We start from the raw sequence: 17424 nt of genomic DNA on the forward strand, positions 1-17424 counted from the left end.
AACCTCCCAACCCTGACTCTGAACAAGTTAATTTCCAGTGCTGAAAAGGGATATAAAGAAGGCAAAGTAAAATAAAATGCACATTGAAACCCATCCCTTCCCCTTCCTCCTGCTCCACACATGGTTTTGTTTACTTAGGCAACACCCTGCTCAACTGTGATGGTAGTAAAGACAGGGACTTGAGAACTAGCGCCAAAGCTCGGTTCCCAACAGGATACATGCTCACTTCTCTGGTTTGTAGTGATAATTTCCCATATTAATATTTCATCTCACTCTTGAAATACACACAGTTATTATATGAATACAAAATAAAAGCTTGGCGTATGCAGGTGGGTACATGTGTGTTCACGAGGTCGGTGGGCTCAACAACACGAGGGTACTTAGAATAGCTTATCCTCCAGCTCCTCACATTTGAGTTTTGTTTCCTATTTTATTAGGTAATTATGCTATTTGTTTAATCATGTATTACCACATCGAGTTTTACCTAACAACTCTGCTGTCACCTGCTCTTGTCTCATAAGCATTCTCTTTTGTTATTGTATTTGGATTTTTGCAGCGGCTTAGGCCCTCTGGATAATATTTTATTAGTAATCTCTCTAAGTATTGTCACTGTGTCTCATTATGTTAAAGCAATATCTATGCTAAATAGCTACACATTGTTTCCTGCTCTAGTTGGCAGTAGAACCTGGAAGAGGAGCCTAGAAACAAGGCGGACTGAAAGTCTCATGCAATAGCCAACTTCATTCAGAGCACCATACAGTTTATACTCCGAGGCAGTTGTTCGCAACCTTCCTAACGCTGCAGCCCTTTAATACAGTTCTTCATGTTGTGGTGACCCCCAACCATTAAATTATTTTTGTTGTTACTTCATAGTTGTAATTTTGCTACTGTAATCATAATGTAAATATCTGATATGCAGATTATCTGATATGCCACCCCCAAAGGGGTTGTGACCCAGCATGAGGACCGCTGCTCTGAGGGGGAGGAGTCCCATGAGGAAGTGACAGTGGCAAGCTGTCCACGGCTGTGGACTAACAGCGGTCAGTTGTAACGAATCATCGAAAGCAAGCTCCCTCTTGCGGGATACACCTGGGAGGAGCATGAAAGCATGTTCCAAGAATTAGTCCATGTGTTTGAAGATACTGAGGTCACAAGACTCCTGTCGTAGTTTCTTGACATTTTCTCACAAGGGCTCAGAACTGCCCTCCAGACACTCCATTCTTGGGCTATGTTTGGAAAATACATGACATGGTTTTTACTCTCTCTGCGAGTTGGCAGCAGGGAAAGAAATTGTATAGTAGTGCTTCTGTGCTGACTAAATACTGCGTCCGTTTGTGTCCTAATACGCTCCTGTCGTCTGCTTACAAACATGGCGGCTTACTGAGATGGCTAGTCCAGAGGACACAGAAGCTGCTTTCATGGTGAAGTGACCACAGCCTGTATTGATGCTAAATTAATCTCCAGAACTTGCTCTTGTCCTCCATAGGACTTGGTTAAAGGCTCTAAAGAACTTAGAAATATGTCCTCACCTGAGAGGGTTACTGGAGGAAACTGTAGATGTTAGTCTAGTGTAGATTTTGCTTTGTGAGTAGTAGAAAAAGAGATGTTTTGTAGCATCTATTGGTTTATTTTGTTATAATGGATTTGGAGTTGGGGGCACTTTTCAAAGTCCCTAAAGTCCCCTTAGTAGATTCCCAGAGTTGTTTCTTTCTTCCCTGATTTGCCTGGTGGCATCTATTATAGGGAGCTAGAAATGGGCCCGTGGCATCAGAAGTTTTGGCTTACTGCTCATGGTAAGCACTGGGAAGCTCTCATGGGTATATCGATAGTCTCACCAACTCTGTGTGCCAGTGTGGGAGGAGCCTGAGTTGTGCACTCATTGTACACTAAGAATGTGCAGCCACCCATAGGGCAGGGAGGACAAGAGGCCAGGCTTTTGGGTAGAATTCCTAGGAAACAGAGGAGGCACAAGTGTCCTAATTTTCATGCCTCTAGGCCCTTTATCATAAAGATCTTACCCATTCATCCTTGAGATGCCTCACGAGAGCCTTTTCGGGCTCTCCTGGCCTTGTACACTCACTGCTTGAGCCTGCCTGCGCGTGTTCCCTTTGGTGCCAGTGCAGTGTGCTGCTGTCTTCTGGGGAGATGCTGACGCCCCAGGGCAGCTCTGATGTTCCGAGAATTGCAGCCTCCGCATTTTAAGGCGACCCCACACTTCCTCAGGTCTTTACTAGCCAAGAACGACTGCTCCTAAGAAAAGTGGGGCAAATAGCTTTTTATTTATGTCTTTTTTCTGTCACATGATAGTGAAATGGGACTAGATAGGCCCTTATAGCTCCCAAAATCATTCTTGAAAATAGTGCTGTTAGCTGTTGTCACAGCCTCGAGGCTCTAGCCCAAGATGAACTTTGCCAGCCTCTTCGCTCCATCCCAGTTGCCCCTATGCCATCTAGGGCTCTGTGCGTGCCAGATCCTCTTCAGCAGAATATAAGGCAAAAGACGTGACATTCCTGACAGTCTGAGCCAACTGATCATTCAACAGGCGTGCACCCGCTATAGATATCAGTGGTCATTCTAGGCCTGGCACAGGACAAAAGCACTTGTCGCATACCGACACCTTTAGTCACCTGGCTCCTTGGGGGAGGCTGTCAAGAAGAATTAGTAGCTCATCACCCGAAAACCTCATTAACCGTAAAAAGGCCACTTGGCTCACTGTCATTTGTGTACAACTTCCAAATTGACTTTTGTATGCAGGGCTGGGAAGAAACAGTGGATGCCGCCATAGCCCACCTGTTGAAAACCTGCCTGTCAAAGAGTTCCAAGGAGCAGGCTTTGAACCTCAACAGCCAACTGAGCATACCCAAAGACACCAGCCGGCTGAAGAAGCACATCACCTTGCTGTGCGATAGGCTGGCGAAAGGCGGGCGCCTCTGCCTGAGCACCGACGCTGCCGCCCCGCAGGCCATGGTCATGCCAGGTAAGCATCCTGCGCACCCTCCCTAAGGACAGTGCTCTCCCCAATGACGGGAATGTGCCTGCAGCTGTATTTGGGTTTAAATTTCATATTAAAGAGATGATAGCCAAGAAAATTGCTTTCACGTTTCCCCTCACATATCCTAGGGTAACCACGTGGATAAATATTCTCCGGGTATTTGCTTGCTAAACATTTCGAGAATGGTATGTCTCCCCCCTCTCCCAGCCACTGCTTGTCTCTGCCTTTAAATATATCATCCATTTTGTTTTGCTTCTAACCAATAAAAAGAGGATTAGAGAATAAAAGTGTTTTAAGGAAAAGTTTTACCAAATGTGATCTCATGATACTGCATTTCATGAATGTAAATAGCATGATACGAGGAACTAATGCGATCCAGATGAGTCAGGTCCCTTCTGCTGTTCCTTGGACCGTGATCACCGGAGTATGGGGCAAGAGTCCAAGGGAAAGACTGGGATCAGAGAGATGAGCAGGCAGGCATCAGGACCAAGGCATCTGTGGGTCAAGGTGGGGAAAGGACCCATGTGGTCCTTCATTGAGGGTCCAGACATCTCAACTTGCCTTCCCACGGTCTGGATCTGAATGGCCAGTCACACTGCACTCGGGTGCCTTAGAAACTCCCGGTCCAACTTCCCCTTCCTAGCCTTCCTGTCGCAGCTCACAGAGTATAATAACTTTATAATAACCAGTGGCGTTATTAAATGCCACAGCTGTGGCATGTTTTTACTACAGCCAGCACCACAGTTCAGGGACTTGTGTGTTTCTCCTCTTCTCTCATGTATGCCTTTGTCCCCTTCTTCTGTGCTGGTTTTCTTGCTGTTGTCTTCCTTCTCCCTTAAGTAGAATGTCTAGAAGTCAGAGGGGATTCAGGTGAAATCTTCAGAAGATAAACATGGAGGCTGCCTAGCACAATCCAGTAAAATCAGGCTCCAGAAGCAGACAGACCAGTGTTTGGATCTTGTCTCTATCCCTTTCGGCTTAGCTGTCCTTGGATGTTTCTTCCAATCCTGCTGTCTGCCCCTAGACCGGCAACCTGTAGGTGGTGACCTGTTGGAGCCAAATAGCAGACATTTACATTACAATTCCCAACAGTTATGAAGTAGCAATGGAATAATTCGGTGGCTGGGTGTCACCACTACGTGAAGAACTGTATTAGAGGGTCACAGCGTTAGGAGGGTTGAGAACTACTGGCCTAGATGGTTAAGAGTAATGATACTTAGCCAGACAGTGGTGGCGCACACCTTTATTCCCAGCTCTCAGAGGCAGAGACAGGCTCATCTCTTATGAGTTTGAGGCCAGCCTGGTCTACAGAGCAAGCTCCAGGACAGGCTCCAAAGCTACAGAGAAACTCTGTCTCAAAAAACAAAAAAAGAAAGAAAAATTTGCCTTGCTGCCAGGACTTTCTTTGTAAAACGCTTAGCCCCATGCTTGGACTGGAAGCTGTAGTTGTACTGTTGTTGTGGGTGTGTATGATCCATCCTCTGAGTCCAGCAATGAGCAAACAGCAGGCTTGTATTCTCAGGAGGCTGGGGGAACTATGAAGTTATTATACTCTGTGAGCTGCGATAGGAAAGCTAGGATGGGGAAGTTTGAACATTTGGATTTTTTTTCACCATCACTGCATACAGAACCAAACTTTTACTTCTAAAGAATACTCTGTGGTTGGCCTGCCAGGCAGTTCTCACGTGGCTTGTCTCCTCAGGCCTCGTCATCCTCTTGCCACGCTCTCCTGACTCTTCTTGTCTGCCTCAGAGGAGTCGCTTCCTAAGACATGAGCAGTAAGCCTGGGTGATGGAGGACCTGAAAGATCTTATTCTGATTGGCACAGCGTGTGGCCTTCCCTCCATGCCTACCCACAGGAAAAGAAGTGGGGTTTCTGGAAGGAGTGGGAGGATGGGCTCAGCAGACCTGACCCTGGGCCTAATGATCAGTGTGGGCAACTTGATAGGATCTGGAGTCACCTGGGGGTCGGGCACGTCTGTGCCAAGTCCCTTGATGTGGGAATACTCATTGTATCCCCGGGCTGGCCCATTCCCTCTGCAGGGACTATGCAAAACGGGAAAGCAAGCCAAGTATGGTATTCATCTCTCTGTTCCTGGCTCCACACGCAATGTGACCAGATGTATTAAGTGCCTGTCACCTGTCCTTCCCCACTATGATTGACTAGACCCTTGAACACCGAGTCAGAATAAGCCTTCCTTTCCAGTGTTCCCTTTGTCAAGACATTTTATCTCATCGGCAGGAAAAGAAAGAAATGAAGAAAGCGGTCTCCTGTCAGGTGAGGTTATGGTTGTGCAGCCGTTTCTATGGAAATCTAGCCTGGTTGGGAGCAGAAGCCCGGAGTCTCCTTTAGCCACTCTTACTGGTCATGGAACCTGGTCCATTTCTCTTCAAGTAACTGACCAACCAGAAGGTTGTGTGTTTATCTTAGATTTGGAATATGCAAGCTGTCAGTGTAAAAACTTTGTGTATGTGGACAGCAGAGACAGAGGAAAGGGAAGAAGGTGGAAGAAGAAATAAAAAGAGGAAGACAAGAAACACATTTGTTCCCAGCCTAGGAGTGGGAGCCCGGCTGTGCCCTTCACATCTGTCTGTCTGGGCTCTCTTCACTGGAAATGTGGCTGACTGAGCCAGAGTCTCGCTGTCGCTGTCAGTCATCCCGTTAGCGCTTACCTGCTGGTGACCCTCCCTCCCCCACTGTGGGTCTAATTGTGAGTAATTGTGAGCAGCTGTGCCCTGTCCCTTCTCATCATGGTGCTCATGAGCACCTGAGGTTTCTCCCACCACTCAAATTCTCACACATTTTATCCCTGTACTTCGCACATTCTTGAAGGAGATGAGACTTGTAGCTATGTTGCTCTGTCCCAAACAGCAGAAGCAGGAGGAGAATCTTGCCCTGAGCTCACCCAGGTCCTGGAAGTGTTGGGTACAGAGTACAGACCTCCTGCCTGGCTGTGCTTTGCTCTAGAGCACACAGAGCACCGCAGCGCACACTCACTTCTCGCCTCAGCTGCTCCAGTAGTGCAGGCAGAAGAGGTCACAGGGCAGCTTCTCCCAGGCTCCTTCCCTCTCCGCGAGGACAGAGCTTCCCAGGGAAGTTGTGTCACTTGCTTGTTTGTGCTTAACGTTTCTTCTCGCCATAGGTGGCATGATGCTAATATCACAGAAATAGTAAGCAATACCGTGAGTTATTTCTGCTTCCAACCTTAGTTGTACATCACAATGATGGTATAGCTGAGAGCTGACTAGCGTACAGGGTACACGGGTGTGTTAGGATAAACAGGGTATGGCGGCGTGTTAGGACATACACGGTTGCAGGGGAGGATTGGAATGGAGTGGATTTATGAACACAGGCAGACAGGCGTTTTTTTCACAGACACAATCTTATTTTAAAATTTAGACCTGGACTTAGAAATCACTTGGTTCACCTCCCTCACTTAACAGCTGAGGTAACCAGGGCCTGAGATGGCAGTGACTAAGTGGTTAGTATTAAAAGTCAGGAGTGTGTGTAATTTTGCCATGCTCCCTATTAAAGTGCAGATGGATAAACATCTCGAATAAAAACCCTATGGTCTCTTCCAGCCTCACGACTTTATGAGCTCGGCACTCTGGATGTGCCCTTTCCATCACTCCAGTGAAGGCCCGATGAGAACATCCTCTCTGGGGGCCAGAGTTTGAAAACCTTCTCCCACTAGGAATGACCTTATGGCTTTCTTTTTAAAACCTTCTTTTATTTTTGAGATTATGATATAATCATATTATGTCCCAGTTTCTTTTCCTTCTTCCAAACCCTCCAATATGCCTTTCCTGGCTCTCTTACAGATTCATGACTTTGTAATTTTCACGTGTGTGTGTGTGTATTCCTAAATATGTAAATACAACCTACTAAGTCAGTATAATGCTACGCTGTTCTCCGGACTGGCCATTTGGTGTTAGATAACCATCTGATGTGCTCATCCCTAGAGAAGACTATTCCTTCCTCCTCAGCGTTCCTTTTATTATTATTATTTCTGTGGTTCTTTTATTATTATTATTATTTCTTTATTTTGAATTATATCATAATTACATTATTTATCCCTTCCCTTTTCTCTCTCCAAACCCTTCCATATACTTCTTGCTCTCTTTCAAATTCATTTCCTCTTTTCTCATTGTTGTCATGCACATATATGTATATGTGTATTCACATATTCCTAAATATAACCTTCTTAGCCTATCTAATTGTAGAAAGAAGCGGCGGGGCTGTGTCCCGCCACCCGGCTGCCGGCTAGCTTTACACCCGAAATAATTGCACGGAAACTGTATTCTTTTAAAACACTGCCTGGCCCATAGTTTCAGCCTCTTATTGGCTAATTCTCACATCTTCCTTTAACCCATATTTAGTAATCTGTGTAGCACCTCGAGGTGGATCGCTTACCAGGAGAGATCTTAACCTGCGTCCATCTCGGAGAGGAGATGCATGGAGACTCACTGTGGCGACTTCCTGAAGCGTCTCCCCAACTCTCCCAGAATTCTGTTCTGTCTATTCCGCCTACCTAATTTTCTGTTCTCTTAAAGGGCCAAGGCAGTTTTCTTTATTAATAATGAAAGTAACACATAAACACTCCTCCATCATCTAATGTTACTTGCATGTATATTTCCTTGGCTGACCATTTGATGTTAGATAACTAATGGGTGTGCTCTTCCCTGGGGAAGACTCTTCCTCCCGCTCTTGGCATTCCTAGTTGCCTGTAGTTCTTTGTGTAGGGCTGAGGCCTCGAGGTGTTTCCCTCGCCCACTTTGGCATGTCTGTTGCTCTTGTTTAGGCAGTCATGTTGGTGAGACTTCATGGATGTACTTCTGACATCACCCTCCCAGAAAACTCCTTGGTCCTGGCTCTTAACAGTGTTTCTGCCCCTTCTTCCTCAACAGTCCCTGGGCCTTGGGTGCAGGAGTTGAGCTGCAGGCTGTATCATTTGGAACTGGACTCCACAACTCTATTAAGCTGTAAAGAAATCTGAACAATGAAAATTTTCAGATAAATAGATGGAATTAGAAAAGATGATATTGAGGAAGGTCACCCAGACCAAGAAAAGCGATGTCACAGTCTCTCTCATCTGACGCTCTTAGCCCAGGTCCTCAGATGTGAGTCCATACCCGGATGGCTTCCCTTGCCTCCTGTCTCTTCTGTTTGCCTTTATCAACTATGAACATATTCTCACTTACCTTTCCTGGGAAAATTCTTTGTATTGCAGAACCATCAAATTGGGCTATCCTTAACCGTTTCTCTGATATTTCTATCATCCTGTTTGGAATTGGAGATTACAAGGAATTCACTTTCAATAATATATTTTATAAAACTCAGTTCTATATGTTCTGTTCCCACAGCAAGAAGACCGGGGGTGGTGTTTTGGTTTTAGTCCATTGTGAATGATTTGATGGTCCAGCTGATCTTCTCATCCATGAACATGACTTGCTGTATCCCTGCCAGGGCTTGGGACTGAGAGATTCACCTTCCACTGCTAAAAGCTGCTTTTTATGGCTTTGGTATCTAGAACAACGTTTCAGTAACTCTGATTAAATATTTGAATCTCCCAAGTATATACATATATTATAATCCATACACGAATGAAGCTAACTCATAATATCTGGAGAGTTTTAACTTCAGAAGCACAGAAGTTTTTAGTACTTCCTCTATTTATTTCTTTAAATTTCATTTTATGTGCACAATAATAAATAAATAATAAACAATGGTCTTAATATCGAAGCACAGAGAGCAAGTTTCGTGAGTCTGGAAACAGGTATGCCAGAGCAACTGAACACAGAGAAAAAGCTTGAAGATGACCCAGGATTGGGCAAGTCTGCGCAGGAGGCAGGAGGCAGGAGGCAGGAGGCATGACAGGCCATAGCTTCAGCTATATTTTCTTTGACTTTGTTCTATTTCAGATCTAAAAGGAAGTTGATAGTTGAGGGAAAAGCAAAGAAAGTTGAGAAAGGACGATGAGCCTTCTCATGGATGTGGATCAGAAACTATATAATTTGAGATATGGTGTGAGTCACACAAGAATTAGCTTTATGTGTGCCTTTGTTATATTAAGTGGATGGGAGAAAACTCAGAGCATAAATCTTAGCACAGAGCACAGGTGTGAATAGAGTAGTGTGTCCTTGGGGAGACATTAGTCCCCCACTTTAGGATTCTAAACTTGAGGCAATGACTCCCTTGTTTTAAGAGTTTAATGTTATTTTTGAGACTTCTTTCAAATACTCCTTTCGACAGGATTTAAATTTAATTCCTTGAACTTCCACAAGAATCTTGATAAGGCATTTGTTATTTATTTTCATATTGTTAGTCTAGCTTAACTTAATGGTCTTTTAAAAATATTTCTTTCATATGTATGAGTGTTTTGCCTGCATGTGTGCATGTGCACCGCTTGTGTGACTGGCACCGCTGAGGCCAGAAGAGGATGTCAGATCCCCTAGAAATGGAGTTGCAGACAGTTGTGAGCAGGCCACGTGGACGCTGGGAATCAAACCAGGATCCTCTAGAAGGGCAGCCAGTGCTCTTAACCACTGAGCCATCTGTCTATCCCCCTATTGATTGGTCCTTGAATTTTCATAAGTTTAAGCCTTTTATTAAGGAAATGTGTATGAATTCCACATGGAAAGGGCTTCAGAAAAATTACTAAATAACTTCTGGCCTTTTTTTCTACGGAGAATATTATACTTCATAAGTTTGTAAAAAGTGGCTTTCAAAGTAGGAAAATCACCTGTGTATTTTTGTTTTCTCAACTTCTATATAGAAGTTTAATGGAGCTTTCTTATAGAGCTTACAAAATTCAAAGTAGCGGTATATGGAAACGCTTAGCAGAAACCTGACTCGTCACAAATTCTGACTAAATACGGGGTGATAATAATAATAATAAATACTAATGTAAAATCCCAAAGCCTCTTAGGTGACTCTTCCAGAAGGACAGCTATAAGATCAAGTAGTGTCTTAGCTTGGGTTTATTTTAATAAAACACTATAACCAAAAGCAACATTGGAAAAAATGGGTTTGCTTGGGTTACACTTCTAGGCAGTGGCCCATCACTGAGGGAAGTCAGGGTAGAAACTCAGGTGGGGCAGGAACCTGGAGGCAGGACCTCATGCAGAGGCCATGGAGGATGCTGCTTACTGGCTTGATCAATTTTCTTTCCTTAATGCCCCAGGACACCTATCCATGGGTGTCATCTCCCGCAATGGGCTGGGTCCTCCCACATAAATGGCTAGTTAAGAAAATGTCCCATAGGCTAGGCCGCAGGCCAGTCTGGTCTGGGTATTTTCTCAGTTGAGGTCTCTTCTCAAATGACCCTAGCCTGTGTCAAGTTGGAGAAGGGTATGTATTTTTGGCTGTTGTAGGACAATGTGTTTACTTTCATAATTAAAGTGAGGTGAGCATACTTTGAGGATAGCGCCTGCATCAATAAATGCCACCACTGTTTACCCTTGGAGTCAAGCTGGAGTCTCTCACCTCTTCATAGTTACACTGCCTGCTGCCGACAAGTCTTCTGGAGTCTTCTGTCATTTCCCTAACTGTTCTTGACCGTCCACCCATTTCCATCCCTGTCTGTGATTCTCCTGTTTAAGCTACTCTAAGATGACATCTGTACCTGGTTCATATTACCCACTATTCCCTCTCCCCAACCACAGAGCTCCTTGTGTCTGCCTGTGTATTGCCTCCAGCTGTATTCATCAGAGCGAGAGTTGATAAAGGTGGCCGATGGGTAAGAGTCCTGTGTCTCTGCCCAGAATTAACAGTATCTTCTGGATATCCATTTATGCTCTCTATTTGAGGCAAGGTTGGCTCTTGTATTCATTCATCCTTTTTTTAAATAAAAAAGTTAAATTTTCAACGAAAGTAATGAATTTCATAAGGACATTTTTTAAACATGTGTCCTAATACTTTGTTCTCAATCATTGCCCTCCTACATTACATAAGATACTGTGAAGTTACACACATTTAGGGTGAGTATAGATATGGTAAAAGGACTGAGACAAAGGAGAGATGCAAGAAAAGGGGCGAGTAGAGGAGAACTAAGATTAAGTAAATTAAAGAGGAGATTGAGTGGGAAAGAACATGATGGGTGGAGAAAAGCAAAAGATTAAACAAAGAAAAGGATTTCTTAGAAATAAAAAAGTTCAAAGTCCAAACTATATAGTTATAAGAGATAATAAAATATGAGAATACTAGGCTTTTTAAAATAAAAGAAAGTTGCCGGGTGGTGGTGGTGCACGCCTTTAATCCCAGCACTCGGGAGGCAGAGGCAGATGGATCTCTGTGAGTTCGAGGCCAGCTTGGTCTACAAGAGCTAGTTCCAGGACAGGTGCCAAAAACTACAGAGAAACCCTGTCTCGAAAATCAAATAGATAGATAGATAGATAGATAGATAGATAGATAGATAGATAGATAGATGTTAAAAAATAAGTACCAAATGTAGGGAAGGAAGGAGGAAAATAGCACAGAAGAGAAAATTAAAAACCAAGAAAAAGAAAAAATACTGCCTCCACATGAAAAACAAATTAGCTAAGTGCATGAAGGGGAATAAGAAATAAAAACATAAAAGTCTAAACATATATGTGGGGTGTTTTTAAAGGGAATTATAAGGACTGAGAGTAAGCAGGGGAGAAGTGTGAGGCAGCCGTGTTCTATGGCCTTCACATTTGGAGGGTGAGCCTAGCGAACTCCGGGATTCACGCCTTCATTGTGGCTTCTTCTGCTGCTGAAGCCTTGTAAGTGACTGGCGTCCCCCTGAGCTGCCCAGTGGTAGTTTTCTTTCTTTGTGTGCCAGGGGTTTCTGGGGCCACACTGAGCTGCTTACTCCCTGGGATGCTTGGATCCTTTTACCCTCTAGGATTCCCTAGGTTACACCCCCTGGGGTGACTGTTGAAGTTGAGGGGTATCTACTGGGTGTGCTGAGAATGGGGAAGGCAAACACAGCATGGAGATCAGTAGAGGCAGCCGACTTGCCCTTGCAATTGCCCTGTCTGTGAGTATTGAAGGGTACACAGCTGTGGGCTTCATGGACGCTGCTGGAACTTCATTGTTGCTGGCTCAACAGAAGGGCATTCAGAAGGGCAACTTTAGACTTTGAGCCACTTCTGGCTTCAGGGTCAGAGCGACCAGCCTTTGGGGCTATTCTTCGTTGTTAAGCTCTGTACCCAGACACCAAGCGTAGGCCTTTCTCTTCTTATGGCTTCCCAGTCTGAGCCCAGCCTTCTGCCACCAGGAGTTTCTTCATGTCTGGCCCTTCTGCTCTCCACAAGGCCTTCTCTAGGACGTCCTCAGCTCCCTGACGTGGGAAATTACATGAACTCAGTCCCCTGGGGTTGTTTGCTTGCGTGTGTGTGCATGTACATGTGTTATATATGGATATGCATGTCTTCATAGGCGTGTGAGAATGCTCACTGGTGGATATGTCTGTACAGAACAGAAGCAAACATTGAAATTGAGTTGTCTTCCTCAATAGCTCTCTCTATTTTTTCTTTCTTTCTTTTTGAGACAGGATCTCTTTAATGAACCTAGAGCTCACCATTTTGGCTATGATAGTTAGCCATGGATCACCAGGGCCACTTTTCTCTGCCCTCTGCCTCTGTGTTGAGGTTCCGGGTACTCGTTACCACACCTGGTGTCGATTTTGAATAGGTTCTTCCTCACAGTGGCGCCTGACCACCGCCTCCCCAGTCATGCAGCATGATGAAATGGATTTCTCTCCCCTGATGACTGGCCACCAAAGGAATTACTGTGTCACAAAAACACATTGGATTTGGTTCCTGTGAAGGCCTTTATCCTCTCCTAAGAGTAGGACTTTCCAGATTTTATTTGACTTAACTTTGTAGAAAAACGAACCTTCCCTCCCATGCCAGCCCAGTGAACTGCATGGTGAAGGGCGCATGCAGCTTCTTCTATGCATTCTGTGTCATTTATCCACTTTCTTTGAGGTTTTCTTTCACTTTGTGAACCTCTCATCTTCTTTCCCTCATTTGAATCAGAAACTTTTTTCTTATTCTGCTTCTCTCTCACAAGTTCAGACATCCTGTCTTTCTATGAAGCAATGTTTCCTTTTTCAGAATCATTATTTTTGGAATTATTATAAAATATAAGTACGTACATTGAAAAATCAGTGTGATATCAAATAACATGATGATGCAGCTTTGGGTATTAGAAAAACAAGAACACGCTATATCCCAGAGAATCAATGAAGCAAAGAGTTGGTTCTTTAAAAAGGTAAACCAGATGGACAAATTCTTGGCCATATTAATCAACAGAAAGAGAGAAGATCCAAATCTGTTACATGTAAGACCAAAGGGAGCCCTCAGGACAGATACCGATACAAATCAGAAAATCAGTAAGTCTTACATTAAAAGCATACACTCCATTAATTTGGGAAATCCAAATATAAAATGGGTGAATATCTGAGCATCTGTGACCTAACAAAATTAAACCCAGATAAAAAGCTTCAACATTTCTGTAAGCAATAAGGTTGAAGAAGTAATTAAAAATTTCCAGTTAGAATGTCCAGAATCAGGTAGATTCAACAGTGAGTTTTATCATACCTTCAGAAAACTGACACGGGTGCTTCTCAAACAATCCCAGAGAAACAGGACATAAAATGAAGCTAGTATTACTACCCTGATACAAAAATCAAATAGACACATACACAAAAAGGGAAATAAAACTATAGAGCAGTGTCCTGAGTGAACATAAATGTAAAACCTCTCAACAGCACAAAGGCACAAAAATAGTAGAACAAAAAGTCTCAACAAAATATTTCCAAACAGAAAATTCAAGATACTTAAAAGAGATTATTTGCTGTGATTTTTGGGCTTTATGATAGAGATGCAGGGATGGATAAATACCTGTAAATCAATAAATGCTGCTGGCCTAGTTTTGTTTCTTTTTGCCAAAATAAAATACCTTGACAAAAGCAACTCCAAAAGAGCAAGAGATTTGGCCCAGAATTCCAGGCTCCAGTCATCCCTGTGTTGAAGTGCAAGTGGCAGGAACTCGAATCAGCAGTCCCACCCACAGTCACGTGCAGAGAGAGAAAGCAGGTGCCTGTATACCTGCCCCCCCAGCTACCTTTCCTACTCCTATCTGATCAGTACCCAAACTCAGACACCCGTGCTGCCCACAGCAGGCTGGGTCTTCCTACATCGGTGCCTGTAATCAACACAACCCCTTCCAGACACACCCACAGGCCAACCTGATCCAGGCAATGAGTCATTAGGAATCTCTTCTAATTCTAGATTGTGTCAGCTGACAACTAAAATAAATACCATTATGTGGAAATTATGTAAATGGACTTAAGGGCAGATAGCACATGATCATTTTGATAAACACAGAAAAAGACTTTTCTTCATGATACAAGTCCTGAAGAAACTTGGAATAGGAGGACATACCTTGTCCTAATAAAGGTTTCATTTGACAAACCTAGAGCCAGCATTCCACTAAGAGGGGGATAAAACATGAAGTATTCTTACCTAAATCAGGAATAGGTCAAGGATATCCACCTTTTATTAGAACAGTCCTGGAGTCTTTACTAGAGAAATAAAGCAACAGGAACAAGTAACTAGGGCACAAATATGAAAGGAAGATGTCAATACATCTTTATTTGCACATGATATGATTCTGTGCATAAGAAATCCTAAAACACCCATCAGAAGACTATTCGAACGCATAGGCTCTTCCAGCAAAGAGGCAGCACAACAAATCAGCATAAAAATCGGTAGCCTGAATATACCAAAGACACTCTAAGAAAGAACTCAGAGAAACAACCCCATTCACGATAGCCTCGAAATAACGTGCAGTAACCTGACCAAGGAAGTAAAATGCTTCTGTAGTGAACACTTTAAGACACTGAAGAAAAACTGAAGGTGCTAGGCGATAGAAAGACCTCCCATGCTCATAAATCAGAAGGAATAATATTGTGAAAATATCTATTCTACCAAAACCCCCTGCAGATTCAATGCAGTCTAAGTTGGTTAAAACAATAGTAATTGAAGAAGAGGTCGTGATACGGTGGCATTTCCAACGGTGGAAAGGGACAGGATGAAGTAGTTAGAAACTGGTGCCATGAGCTGACCAACCATTTGATGGAAAGAAATGTGTGCTAGCTCATTTCACATCCTATGATACATTGCAGACCAGCAAAGAGATTGATCCAAACACTCCATACAAACACCACAAAAACACAAAGAAGAGTTAGTACACAACATGGATCTGGGTGTATGCTAGGCTTTTCTTGTAAGTTAGTAAAGGCAGAAAGAACATTAAACTTCAACTATGTGTTTCTCCAGGAGGTTCTGAACCACAGTGTCTTAACTGCAGTTACTCCTGTGTGATAGAAGGGATCCCTCTGTTCCTGCTGTTGCAGGGCTAACACAGAGCTGGAGAAAATGCTGGAGAAGTGCACACCTGTGCACAGGTGCTGCCAGCCTCCTCTCTCCTTGCCGAGCATAGCTGAGCATAGCCGAGCGGTTCAGGCCACTCCGAGCAGCTTTCAGTTGTCCGTCTAGGGCAGCTTCAGCGCAGCTCATTTCTGTGGCCTGCTCTCCTGTGTGCTCTGTCCTTGACTCTCCCAGTTCTGGGGTCTACACCCATCCCTCATGCCTGTCTTTTCTAAGTTTTATTGACGCTTTCCCTTCCTGTTTGCCTTATCTGTTGGTGCCCCTCTTTCTGCTTCCTGGACAATCTCCTTCCATTTCAACCAAATCCCCTCACTTCTAGATTTGTTCCTTTATCTCTTATTCAAATTATTAAAGCGGCCTATTAATAATCTCCTTGATTTTTAGTGCTACCATTAGAAGAGACACTGGAGAGTCAAAATGTAGAAGTAATTTAAATACCCATCAACCAAGGAGGGATAAATACATGTGAAATATACTCACAATATTCTTTATAATATTGTGTTCTGTATCACATGGTAATGAAAGAACTCAAGTATTAATACATGCTGTGATGTTTGTGAACTTCAGAAGCTGGAAAGAAACCGTCACAAAGGGCTACACATTAGCTATAAATCTAACAATATGGCGTGTCTAAAATAGGCAAATCGTGGAGGCATAGTGTATTCATGGCTGCCCTGTGCAAGAGGAGGGAGCCATGAGCCTCAGTGGCTGGCATCTTGAAACTGTGGCAGTGACCTTGTGCCCAGCTCTGGATGCATGGAAAACGAGGGCAACATAGTTTAAATAATGTGATATGCAAATTAAATTTTACTGATGCTATCTATTCTTTTTTTTCTCATTTTTTTATTAAAGATTTCCATCTCCTCCCCTCCTCCTCCCCCTTCCCTCCCCTCCCTTCCACCCATACCCCCTCTCCACCCCTCTCCAAGCCAAAGAGCCATCAGGGTTCCCTTCACTATGTTAAGTCCAAGGTCCTCCCAGCTCCCCCTAAGTCCAGGAAGGTGAGCAACCAAACTGACAAGGCTCACAGTGAGCCCGTCCATGCTGTAGATTTCATGCTCATCGCCGTTGTCCTTGGTTTCTCAGTCCTCCTCCACGGTCAGCCACATTCAGAGAGTCCGGTTTGGTCCCCTGTTCCATCAGTCCCATTCCAACTGGACTTGGTGGTCTCCCGTTAGATCTGTCCCACCGTCTCAATGGGTGAACGCACCCCTCACGGTCCTGACTTCCTTGCTCATGATCTCCCTCCTTTTGCTCCTCATCAGGACCTTGGGAGCTCAGTCCGGTGCTCCTATGTGGGGCTCTGTCATTTTCTCCATCCAACGCCAGGTGAAGGTTCTATGGTGTTATGCAAGATATTCATGAGTATGGCAATAGGATCTGGACATTTATGGCTCCCTCTCCTCAGCTGCCCATGGGGGCATCTTCCTGGATACCTGGGAACCCCTCTAGAGTCAAGTCTCTGCCAACCTTAGAATGGCTCCCTTAATTAAGATATATAATTCCTTGTTCCCATATCCACCCTTCCTATATCCCAATCATCCTATTCCCCCAGTCTGATCTCCAAAATATATAAGGAACTCAAGAAACTAGACTTTAAAATGCTAATTAACCCAATTAAAAAATGGGGCACTGAACTGAACAGAGAATTCTCAACAGAAGAAGTTCGAATGGCCAAAAGACACTTAAGGGCATGCTCAACCTCCTTAGCAATCAGGGAAATGCAAATCAAAACAACATTGAGATACCATCTTACACCTGTCAGATTGGCTAAAATCAAAAACACCAATGATAGCCTTTGCTGGAGAGGTTGTGGAGTAAGGGGTACACTCATCCATTGCTGGTGGGAATGCAAACTTGTGCAACCACTTTGGAAAGCAGTGTGGCGGTTTCTCAGGAAATTCGGGATCAACCTACCCTAGGACCCAGCAATTCCACTCTTGGGAATCTACCCAAGAGATGCCCAATCATATTACAAAAGCATTTGTTCAACTATGTTTATAGCAGCA

At 43.9% G+C, this 17424-nt stretch overlaps 1 protein-coding gene across 4 annotated transcripts in view; it reads left to right on the forward strand.

The window, feature by feature from the left end:
* The window catches only part of Bbs9 (Bardet-Biedl syndrome 9), a 424274-nt gene that overhangs the window by 348813 nt on the left and 58037 nt on the right, over positions 1–17424 (forward strand). For all 4 annotated transcript variants that reach the window (XM_038322510.2, XM_038322513.2, XM_038322511.2 and 1 more), the window contains one exon: positions 2755–2977. In XM_038322510.2, coding sequence (XP_038178438.1) covers positions 2755–2977 — 223 coding nt within the window. The remainder of the gene's footprint in view (positions 1–2754; positions 2978–17424) is intronic.

The sequence above is a fragment of the Arvicola amphibius genome, chromosome 3 (assembly GCF_903992535.2).
Source record: "Arvicola amphibius chromosome 3, mArvAmp1.2, whole genome shotgun sequence".
Classification (NCBI taxonomy): Eukaryota; Metazoa; Chordata; class Mammalia; order Rodentia; family Cricetidae; genus Arvicola; species Arvicola amphibius.